The 12456-nt window shown below is 46.6% G+C and overlaps 1 protein-coding gene across 2 annotated transcripts in view; it reads left to right on the top strand.

Moving 5' to 3' along the window:
* The first annotated feature begins 10756 nt into the window (after positions 1–10756).
* The window catches only part of ACAT2 (acetyl-CoA acetyltransferase 2), a 23299-nt gene continuing 21599 nt past the window's right edge, over positions 10757–12456 (top strand). Inside the window, exons 1-2 of one of the 2 annotated variants that reach the window (XM_078617821.1) lie at positions 10757–10873; positions 11590–11661. In XM_078617821.1, coding sequence (XP_078473947.1) covers positions 11616–11661 — 46 coding nt within the window. In that variant the 5' untranslated portion in view covers positions 10757–10873; positions 11590–11615. The remainder of the gene's footprint in view (positions 10874–11589; positions 11662–12456) is intronic. The other variant, XM_078617822.1, reaches the window with a different exon arrangement.

Genomic DNA, 12456 nt, shown 5'->3' on the forward strand with positions numbered 1-12456 from the left:
GATATAGTCCAATCAGCGTCATGTCACGTTCTGTGGAGTACCACCTCTTTTTGGGCGATTTCACTACGGCTGAGAATCGCCCCGAGTGGCCCCATAGACTTACATTCAAAGATGTTTTTTTTCGAACGGGGGCGCTGCAATGCATTCTCTATGGCTTCCGGGAGGGCATGCACTAACGTGCTTACGTCATCATACGTGGTAACGTCATCATACGTAAGCACGTTTCATCCAACAATATAATTTATCGCCACCTAGTGGAATCCTTAATAAAATAAACTTGAGTGGTTTGTTTTAATAGTGAGTATATAAACAAACAAGATGTATTGTAAGAGTCACTTTATTTTTCATTAATATTAAAGAAGTGAAGTTGCCTTTACATGCTTAAGCTGTTAATTTATTCATTGCATGGGTGACCCTTATCAATCATCCAGACATTTGCCCCCCCTGAGAGATTTTGCAGGAGCCGCCACTGATTAGGGGTGTTGTATAAATGCCATTTTCAAAAAAATTATATTAAGAACGATATCGCCTATATTTTATGTAGTAGTTTTCTTTTTACATATCTGGATTTAGCGCGTTCTAAAAAAACACGCAGTAACGGAGGCCTGTGAACTACTCTCTTGAAACAAGCACCCCCTGCTGCTTCGGCAGCGTCCCGAACACAAAGGAGACTGGGCATCGTGAAAGTTAATTAATCACAAGCCTTGGCTTGAAAAGTTGTAATGTTTGGATTAACCACCACCGTGTCGGAATATTTTCCAACATTATGGTATTAAACGTTAGATTGATGATAGAATGTGCTGTTATATGACGATGCAGCTCAGGTGCAAAATGTTTTTATAATGACGATTTGGCATATTTGTGTCGTGACATCGCGGATGTCACTGTGTAATGCCGCCCTAGAGAGGCACGGCGTGCGATCTATTGACATCGCGGTCACCACTTACATGTGAGTGCAGTACCGGCCCTAGTGGGGCTCGGTGAGCGCTGACTGACAGCGCTGGATGGCGCCACGCTCTGCGTGCAGTGCCGACCCCTACAACTACAAGATAGGGGGTGAGAGAGCCGGCCACGGGAATGGGTTACTAAAGGCCGTGGCACTCTGATTGACCCCGGAGGACACGTGACCGGTTGAGTCTACACGGGGGCCCCAAGTGGGGGCTAGGGGTGGTCACGTGTCAGGGTCGACATCCTGCTCGAGGATTCTAAAATGTGGTCATGACTCAGGGCGGAGCCAGCCACGCCGCAGAGGATATAAGCCGGGTCCCGAGAGGGAACAGCTGCTGTTGTTCATCCTGAATAATCTATGTTCTACGTTCTACGTTCTACAGAGTCGCCAAGACGTGGACTGGGACCCAAGCTGTGGTCCGTTCCGTTGTAGCTAATTACGTTGTAACTAGTGTAGTTAACCTGGTGATCCACAACCATTGGTTGTTATCTTGTTAAGGGGCAGTTACCCCTTGTGTTGGTATGAATAAATGTGTTGCCTCCAAAGAGTACGTCTGTGACCCAGTTGAACTCACTACATTTGTACTAACAATGACTGTCACGCGCCTTTGTCTCCCCAGTAGCAATCTTAACATGCCAGCCAGGTATTCATATTTAGGCTGAGTCGACCTAGGCAGGGAATCAAAACCAGTGCAGATAACCGCGACTGTTTTTATTAAGGGAGAATCTAACTCGGTAAACCAGTCACTGCAGAGAGGACACAAAGATAAAACCCAGAGAGAGAGAGAGGGGGTAAAGGAGGCCATTCGCATGCCACATGGAAAATCAAGAGGCCGTTTCACAAAAAAACACATGGCCACAGATACGCACCACATCCGGGGGTCAGCATCGACGAGTCAAAAATACATTCCAATGGGCAATTAAGAACATCTGCGTCCACACAAGCCTTGGGATGACCTCCGGAGGACGGGGAGAAGTATGGTCGAGGTGACAACCACTGGCATCAGGATGTCCAGGCAACCAGAACAAAGGGGCAACTAGGCTGACCAGATGAATGCGAGGGGCGTGATAATGAGAGGAGCTTTGGGCTTCTTAGGTGTCTTAGGGATGACATTTTTATTGAACAATATACTAAAATCACACAAATCAGTCTTGCAATGGCAAACTCCGGTGTATGGTTCTCGTAATCAATACCAGTTGCTGGGTTTTGCAGAGGAAAACTCCGGGAACGGCATCCGTAAAACAGACAACAGTGTTGAGTCTTGCAGAGTGTTGAATTCTGCGCTGACAGACTCAAAGTTTTATTCTACGTTTCTCCTTATATATTGAGTCACTTGCAAAGTCAATGACATCGAGAAATTGTTCTTGCACTAAGCTAAGAGTTGTGAGAAGCTAAGAGGTGTGGGAATATATTTTCAAATAATACTGCAATCAGCTAAGACGTGTGAGAAGTTAAGTGGATATTTGAGTAACACACCAATATCGAGTGTGCATGAAATGTTGTCCAAATATAGTAATAGGTTTTTACCCTTTCAACTGGTACAAAAACTGACACATTTATACAAGGCATCATGTTTGCAATAACCACAACACAAGCAGTCAAAATGCAAACAAAAATAAACAACTCTGATGATGATAATGATATGCACTGTCCTTGAAGTTGATTGGTCCACACCCGAGACAGCTTTCCTTAGAGCCTAGTCTCCATTGGTGTTGGACCAGATGACGCCAAAAAGGCGTACAACTCAAAGACAGCGCACTATCAGAGTATTGAGAGCTCGGGGTAAGCATTTTCACTATGAGACCTCCTTTACCAGTGGCAAAATATAGTAATAGGTTTTTACCCTTTCAACTGGTACAAAAACTGACACCTTTATACAAGCCATCATGTTTGCAATAACCACAACACAAGCAGTTGGTTAAAATGTTATAAATTGATTTGCATGGGAAATAAGCATTTGACCCCTCTGCAAAACATGCCTTAGTACTTGGTGGCAAAACCCTTGTTGGCAATCACAGAGGTCAGACGTTTCTTGTAGTTGGCCACCAGGTTTGCACACATCTCAGGAGGGATTTTGTCCCACTCCTCTTTGCAGATCTTCTCCAAGTCATTAAGGTTTCGAGGCTGACGTTTGGCAACTCGAACCTTCAGCTCCCTCCATAGATTTTCTATGGGATTAAGGTCTGAAGACTGGCTAGGCCACTCCAGGACCTTAATGTGCTTCTTCTTGAGCCACTCCTTTGTTGCCTTGGCCGTTTGTTTTGGGTCATTGTCATGCTGGAATACCCATCCACGACCCATTTTCAATGCCCTGGCTGAGGGAAGGAGGTTCTCACCCAAGATTTGACGGTACATCGCCCCGTCCATCGTCCCTTTGATGCGGTGAAGTTGTCCTGTCCCCTTAGCAGAAAAACACCCCCAAAGCATAATATTTCCACCTCCATGTTTGACGGTGGGGATGGTGTTCTTGGGGTCATAGGCAGCATTCCTCCTCCTCCAAACATGGCGAGTTGAGTTGATGCCAAAGAGCTCCATTTTGGTCTCATCTGACCACAACACTTTCACCCAGTTGTCCTCTGAATCATTCAGATGTTCATTGGCAAACTTCACCTTGGGGTGTGACAGGGATGTCCTCTGGCTCCAACATAGCTTAACATCTTTTTTGACAACATAGTTCGTGAAGCCTTTGATGGCTCTACCAGAGGAATTTCCATCTGGTACAGATACAATGAGAGGCTGATTGCATCCCGGGTGCAGTTAAGGGATGGCTCCCCTATTGGTCAACCATGTTACGTATGCTGATGATCTGGTGATTGCTGCTCACTAAGAGGAGTTAGAGGCGCTGCTGCTGAACCTGGAAAAATGCCAATTAGAGGTAGGGCCTTACTATCGGCACCACTAAAACTAAGCACCTTCCTGAGTATTTTGTGCCAACAAACACTCCACCCCCTCCACTCCCATGTGGTGATGGGGCAAGTAGTGGAGAGTCTGGAGAGTTTCCCATACCTGGGCAGTGTGCTCATGACCAACTCCGGTTTCACAGCAGAGGTCTCACTCCGAATCAGTCGAGCGGTATTATCTTTTCATCGGTAGCGTAACGCTGTGTGGAAGCTACCTGGTCTGTCGCTCCACACGAAGCTTCAGGCCACGGTCATGCCCTCCCTTCTTTACGCTTGCGAAACGTGGACCCCCCTAATGGAACATCTCCGCCGGTTAGAAACATTTATGCTGGCCTGCCTACGATCCATCATGGGTTTAACCAGGCTGTATTGTGTGAGGAGCTCACAAATCCATGAAAGATCTGGACAAAGTCCCATTGGTGACTTTTTCCGGTAGGCAAGGCTGTGGGTGATGTAGCCCACATGCCCTGATCCCCCCCTTCCAATACGTTATCATGTGCAACAACAGTGACTTGCGCACAAACACTTACACGTCGACGCCTACGAGCACCTCGTGCCCTCTTTTAGCCCCGCCCCCCCCCCCCCCCCGATACGTTCCATTCATTGGCTACCACATTCTGATAAGCCCCCCCCCTCTCCTCCCCCTTAACTTGTATTTAAAAACTTGCATCTTGAATCCCTGCCTCACTTGATGCAGCAGATCTGGCTGTGACGGTCCCACCTGATGACGGAGACTTGTGTTGCCTCCGAAACGTCGTGATTTTTATTTTATTTTTATTAATTTTAATTTCATTTTTTACCTACGTGACTTTACAGAAAGAACTAAGAGTATGAATCCTTGCAGTCACGAAAGCTTCAAATCTAGAATAATTTTTTCGTTTGGCCGAAGAGAGAGCTAAACGGGTGCTGGACGGACTAGAGAAGAGATGGAGTGATGTGGTACAATAGGATGTGGAGCTGAGTGGACTTGCCGATGATTGGTACCAGCGGCGTCAAGATCGACTTCTGTGGAGGAGGCTCGTGAAGGATGCTACTGGTCAGTTGGAGGCAGTCGCGCTCTAACAACAACGGAGGGCGGAGGAGCGACGCTCACAACAACAAGCGGAGCGCCGGTTGGCTAAAAACAGCAAGTTGGTACAGTAGGGGGCACATATGGTGCAGAGGCAAGTAATCTCAATCACCCCATGGCACCTGCTGGGTCTGTCCCGTGACCTCCTGCCAGCGGCGTTCGATACTTCACGTGGACTTAACGTGCACATAGCCTGGCACAAGCGCCGTAATAACGTCACCGCCACTCAGTGGCGAATGGCGGTTGTTGTTGTTTCTGCATGTGTCTTCATTTGTTTTTGTGTTGCGCCATAATAAGGCGCTGTAGGCAGCTGACCTGCCACCACGCTCACGGGCCATCAGGCGGCATCCGAGAGAGATCGAGGTGGGTAGGGGTTGACCGAATGTCAAACCCCCGCCCCTCCGTGACCAGAGTTTGACACCCCAGACCCCCCAGGGGCTGGGGGCTGAGGGGGGTGGGGGCCCCCCCACCGCTTCCTAAGACCCCTTAAGAATTAAGACCCTCTAAGACCTTCCAAAAGGTTCTGGAGGTAGGGGGGGGGGTCATGAGGGGAGAGGTGACCCCGACCTGGAGATAAAAGCCCGGACCTCTGAACGAGCCGGGGAGTGTTCACGAACTCAAGCTTGAAGACATCTGAAGACCTGAAGACTGGACCAGCACCCGGGTACCTTCAACCGAGGCTCTTGCTAAAGCCGGTTGTAAGCGCACCCGAGGTAGCTTGGACCCCCTGGATCCTCCCTGAGCCTCTTGCTCGAGCCGGGGTTGGAGTGGATCAGAGCGAGTCCCGGACCCGGGGTGGGTCGGTCGGTCCAGTCTTCCCCAAGCCGCTGTCGCAAGGGACCAGCGTGTAGTGTAGCCAGGAGTGCGTTGGTTACGGTGGAAGGGAGGCTGCCTCTCTCTTAGGCTATCGGGTAGAAGGGGCCGTATCCCTTCGTGTTACAGTAGTGTTGAACAGAGTTGTTCAGAGTTGTTAAGAGTTGTTATAATAAACGCGTTGCCTCCAGCAGATGTCTCCGCGTGGTTATTTATATGAGACAACATATGCATGCGTGATAATTGTTTTTTTACCCTTTTATCCGGCAACAAAACTGACACTTTTCTTACGAGGAGTCATGTTTGCATATGTAGTGACATAAGAGGGGAGGGGCTGCTGGGGGCTCTGGGACCCTAGGCAACCCAGACGCTTAAGCCCCTTGGCGCCAGGCGCTAGGTTCCCAGGCAACCCAGACGCTTAAGCCCCTTGGTGCCACCAACGGGGGGGGGGGGGGGCGTGTGTGCTCTGTGGGATATCTGGGGGCGCACACAACCCCACCCCTCGTTGGGGACGAGGCATAAAAGGGCAGCTCCCTGGACGATCAGGGCCAGTTGTAGCTCAAGACCCAAGACCCAAGACCAGCCATCTCAGGACCCTGGGATGCTGTGAGAGCCAGTGATGGGACTCTGGAACTCCCGGCTCTACGTCCTTGTGAGGGCGAGTTCCAGAGCGTAGCCAGAGTAGTGGATCTAGGCTGTGTACCTAGGCTGTGTACCTAGGCTGTAATAGAGTATCAGGACTGTTGGAGTGTTGGATTGTAATAAAGAAGTTACCTCTACAAGTGTCTCCGGAACCCGTTACACATAGACCACAATACCTGCGGTCATAATGCAAACAAAAAACATAACTCTGATAATGTATGCACTGTCCTTGATTGGTCCACACCCGAGAGAGCTTTCCTTAAAGCCTAGTCTCCATTGGTGTTGGACTAGATGACGCCATTATGACTGCAGGTATTGTGGTCTATACAAACATGACTCCTCGTAAAAAAAAGTGTCAGTTTTGTTGTCAGATAAAAGGGTAAAAAAACAATTATCATATTTTTCTACTGGCAAAGGATGTTCCAATGGTGTAAATGCTTACCCCGAGCTCTCATACTCTGATGGTGCATTGTCTTTGAGTTGTACGCCTTTTGGCGTCATCTGGTCCAACACCATGTGAGACTAGGCTCCTAAGGAAAGCTGTCTCGGGTGTGGACCAATCAACTTCAAGGACAGTGCATACATTATCAGAGTTATGTTTTTTGTTTGCATTACGACTGCAGGTATTATGGTCTATGCAAACATGACTCCTCGTAAAAAAGGTGTCAGTTTTGTTGCCAAATAAAAGGGTAAAAAACCAATTATCATATTTTTATACTGGCAAATAAGGTTCCAATGGTGTATATGCGTGCGTGTTCATGTCTATATGTTCGTTTTCATGTGTGTATCTGTGTAGGGACATCTCCGGATGTCACCAGGCTGTGGGTGTAGTACCGGCCCTGGAGGGGCATGGTGTGTGCTGGATAATAGCGCTGGATGGCACAAGGCTGTAAGTGCAGTACCGGCCCTACAGGACAGGAGGGGCCTAGGGGGGGGTCACGTGATTGGGACCCAGATCCTTCCCAAGGATTCTGGAAGGTGGACGTGGCCAAGGCAGAGGTAGCAAACGGGTTTTGATTCCTTACCCGTACCCGTACCCGGCCGCACCAGGGTCGCAAACGGGTACCCATACCCGTACCCGGCCGTACCCGTACCCTACCCGTACCCGGCCGGGTACGGGTAGGGTACGGGTATCGGGTACCTGATTGCAACCTCTGGGATGAAGCCATGTTGCAGGCGCGGGTGGGTTGATTCTAGGAACTTGAATTGTGAGAAGAGACAAGACGTTGAGAAATGAGTGACAAACAGTTACTCGCCAGTGACTCACGGTCTACCCGTACCCGGCCGCACCAGGGTCGCAAACGGGTCCGGGTACGGGTAGCCGGGTATCGCGTAGGGTATGGATATCGGGTACCCGGTTGCGACCTCTGGGCCAAGGGTGGAGCCGGTCACGCCACAGAGAATATAAGCCGGGTCCCGAGAGGGACAAGGGTTGTTGTTCATCCTGAAGAATCTACGTTCTACTTTCTACGTCCAACAGAGTCACCAAGACGTGGACTGGGACCCAAGCTGTGGTCCGTTCCATTGTAGCTAATTATTGTGTAATTCGTAGCTAGCCTGGTGATCACCACCCAATAAACTACACCAGTTACGTTGTAACTAGTGTAGTTAGCCTGGTGGTCCACCACCATAGGTTGTTATCTTGTTAAGGAGCAGTTACCCCTTGTGTTGGTATGAATAAATGTGTTGCCTCCAAAGAGTACGTCTGTGACCCAGTTGAACTCACTACATTTGTACTAACAATGACTGTCACGCGCCTTTGTCTCCCCAGTGGCAATCTTAACATGCCAGCCAGGTATTCATATTTAGGCTGAGTCGACCTAGGCAGGGATTCAAAACCAGAGCAGATAACCGCGACTGTATTTATTAATGGAGAATCTAACTCGGTAAACCAGTCACTGCAGAGAGGACACAAATATACAACCCAGAGAGAGAGAGAGGAAAGGAGGCCATTCGCATGCCACATGTAAAATCAAGAGGCCGTTCGTCTACGATCTCCGTTCAACAAGTCATCCAGCACGTGGACCGGGCAGATGTTTTAGTCCCGGGTCCGTAGTAACAGTTACGTGGTAACTATAAATATGCTAAATTCCTCTTGATATGCAAATTCTTTTGTCAAGGCGCCCTTCCCCCCTTCCAACCCAGCTTAAATATACGCTCCAAGCGTGGTGGTGTTTCATTCAGACGCTGTCTCCCCGACAGACCTGGTCTTCACCTGAGGACGGCTGCTTGCGTTGTGGCCGAAACGTCGTGAGAATTATTTTATCATGTTTTATTTTTATTATTTTATAATTTCCCTTCTACGTGACTTTACTGAAAGAACCAAGAAGATGAAACTAAACTATGTTTATTTTCACCATTGGAACCTCATTTGCCAGTAAAAAAACTTGATAATTGTTTTTTTTTTTACCCTTCTATCTGGCAACAAAACTGACACCTTTATTTTACATGTTCCGCTGCGACCTGGCCAACAAATTGACGGCTTATCATCATCATCACCCCGTGGAAATTGACAGCAGCAACCAACTAACTACAAACGCTAGTGATGTTGATCCTGAATGTGAGACAGAGAAGGGACGCGCAGACAATCTCGATTTGAAGTTTTCGTGTCTGCAAGGATCCACAAACTCTTTGGTTCTTTCGGTAAAGTCACGTGGGTATAAAATGAAGTAGATTAAAGCACGACGTTAAGGGCGCAACACAAGCAATCATCGTCAGGTGGGAAAAACCACAGCAAGACATTTTTTTCGCTCAAATTTTCTTGCAATAATTTTATTTTTGCTCAAATTTTCTTGCACGATTTTTTTTGCTCAAATTTTCTTGCAATAAATATTTTTTTTGCTCAAATTTTCTTGCAATAAATATTTTTTTTGCTCAAATTTTCTTGCAATAATTTTTTTTTTGCTCAAATTTTCTTGCAAGATTTTTTTTTGCTCAAATTTTCTTGCAATAAATATTTTTTTTGCTCAAATTTTCTTGCAATAAATTTTTTTTTGCTACAATTTTCTTGCAAGATTTTTTTTTGCTCAAATTTTCTTGCAATAAATATTTTTTTTGCTCAAATTTTCTTGCAATAAATTTTTTTTTGCTCAAATTTTCTTGCAAGATTTTTTTTTGCTCAAATTTTCTTGCAATAAATATTTTTTTTGCTCAAATTTTCTTGCAATAAATATTTTTTTTGCTCAAATTTTCTTGCAATAAATTTTTTTTTGCTCAAATTTTCTTGCAAGATTTTTTTTTGCTCAAATTTTCTTGCAATAAATATTTTTTTTGCTCAAATTTTCTTGCAATAAATTTTTTTTTGCTACAATTTTCTTGCAAGATTTTTTTTTGCTCAAATTTTCTTGCAATAAATATTTTTTTTGCTCAAATTTTCTTGCAATAAATTTTTTTTTGCTCAAATTTTCTTGCAAGATTTTTTTTTGCTCAAATTTTCTTGCAATAAATATTTTTTTTGCTCAAATTTTCTTGCAATAAATATTTTTTTTGCTCAAATTTTCTTGCAAGATTTTTTTTTGCTCAAATTTTCTTGCAATAAATATTTTTTTTGCTCAAATCTTCTTGCTAGAATTTTTTTTGCTCAAATTTTCTTGCAATAAATTTTTTTTTTGCTCAAATTCTCTTGCCGTGGTTTTCCCACCTGACGATGATGATAATTGCTCGTGTCGCGATCGAAACGTCGTGATTTAATTTACTTTATTTTATACCCTACGTGCTTTACCGAATTAACTAAAGACGCGCAGACTCCAAATACAGTATAAAGCAGCAGGTATCGTCAGGGTCGGGGTCGAACCCACGATTGGATGAGAACCGACCGAAGCCACGCCCATAGGGCTGTCATAATCCTTGCAGCTGATTGGATAAGAGACTCCACGTCCATCGCAGGAGCTGATTGGTTAAGAACCGGCTGAAGCCACGCCCATTGACACGGTGGGCTGTCGTAATCCTCGCAGCTGATTGGATAAGAGGCTCCACTTAAAACACGCCTCCCTATCGTCCGACTTTAATTAATTTAATTACCGAGGGAACACGAGCAGCTGATTGGCTAAGACCCTGCCGAAGACACGCCTCCATATCGTCCATCTCATGAATATTCATTTATTTAGCGAGGTAAGAGCTGATTGGATAACTGGCTGAAGCCACGCCCTTTCCCATTGTGGGCTGTCATAATCCTCGCAACTGATTGGATAAGAGCTCCAGCAGAAGACACGCCCTATATCGCCCGCCTCATGAATATTCATTTGATAAACAACACGCAGAAGAGAGCTGATTGGATCACCGATTCGAAGCCACGCCCATTCACTGTGGGCCGTCGTAATCCTCGCAGCTGATTGGATAAACGCCCGGCTGAAGTCACGCCCCTACATCGCCCGTCTCATGAATATTCATGAGCTCGCGGGAGGGAGTTGACCAATCAGACGCGTGGCTCGCGGCACGTCCGGGTGCAAAGCAGCAGCAGATCGCCCATTGCTCTTAGCGCAGTGGGACTCAACTGAATTGGTAAGACGACGTTATAATCTTTAATATTTGTACATTCTATAAGCGTACGCGTCACCTATGCTTCGCACCCCTTTAAATCACGTCGTTGTTGCTATATCTTTTAATTTTATTTGGCTGTTTTTTCCGTTGCGTGCGGTTACTTTAGGACGTTTTCTTGTTTCCGATTTAAAGCTTTCGTGACTGATTCATCTTCTTGGTTCTTTCGGTAAAGTCGCCACGTAAAAGGGAAATAATAAAGTAATAAAACAATTCTAGATTTGAAGCTTTCGTGACTGCAAGGATTCATACTCTTAGGTTTTTTCGGTAAAGTCACGTAGGGAAATAAATAAATAATAACAATTTATATTAATAATAATAGAAATACAATAATAAATCACGACGTTTCGTGTTGCCTCCGAAAAAAAAACCTAAGAGCATAATAAAATAAAACAATAAAATGCTTTCGACGTTTCGGCCACAACGCAGGATGCTTGCGTTGTGGCCGAAACGTCGTACGAATTTTATTGTTTAATTTTTCTAATTTTATTATTTCCCTTCTACGTGAATTTACCGAAGATGATGTTTCTTGTTCATGTTTTGGTTGCACCCTGAGTCAAGAGCCGCATCAATCACGGGGCTATACCGAATACATGAACACTGACACTTTAACGTTGTAACAGAAGCGCTTCATAGCTCATATGGTTTAATCCCTCCTCCCCCTCCTCCTCCCCACCCAGCAGTGAGCCGGACGCAACGTGGAGCCATGAAGGACGATGTCGTCATCGTCTCCGCCGTTCGCACTCCCATCGGTTCGCTCCAATGTTCACTGAGTGGGGGGGGGGGACTGTGAGATGTTGACTACCTCGCCTGGTACACAGGAGGTCGTGGGTTCGATCTCGACCCTGACACCACAGTGGCTAGGAGATGTTGACTACCTCGCCTGGTACGCAGGAGGTCGTGGGTTCGATCCCGACCCCCTGACGATGCCCGCTGCTGTATATTTGGAGTCTGCGTGTCTCTCATCTCTCTCACCATGGAGATGTTGACTACCTCGCCTGGTACACAGGAGGTCGTGGGTTCGATCCCGACCCCCCCAATCGCCACGCTGGCGAGATGTTGACTACCTCAGACTCACACAGAGACCCGCAGATTCACGCAGAGACCCATAGACTCACACAGAGACCCACAGATTCACACAGAGACCCACAGATTCACACAGAGACCCACAGACTCACACAGAGACCCACAGATTCACACAGAGACCCATAGACTCACACAGAGACCCACAGATTCACACAGAGACCCACAGATTCACACAGAGACCCGGAGACTCACACAGAGACCCACAGACTAACACAGAGACCCACAGACTCGCACATAGACCCACAGACTCACACAGAGACCTACAGACTCACACAGAGACACAGACTCGCATAGAGACCCACAGACTAACACAGAGACCCACAGACTCGCACAGAGACCCACAGACTCGCACAGAGACCCACAGACTCGCACAGAGACCCACAGACTCGCACAGAGACCCACAGACTCACGCAGAGACCCACAGACTCACGCAGAGACCCACAGACTCACGCAGAGACCCA

This window comes from Lampetra planeri, chromosome 55 (genome assembly GCF_965212315.1).
Source record: "Lampetra planeri chromosome 55, kcLamPlan1.2.h2, whole genome shotgun sequence".
NCBI lineage: Eukaryota > Metazoa > Chordata > Hyperoartia > Petromyzontiformes > Petromyzontidae > Lampetra > Lampetra planeri.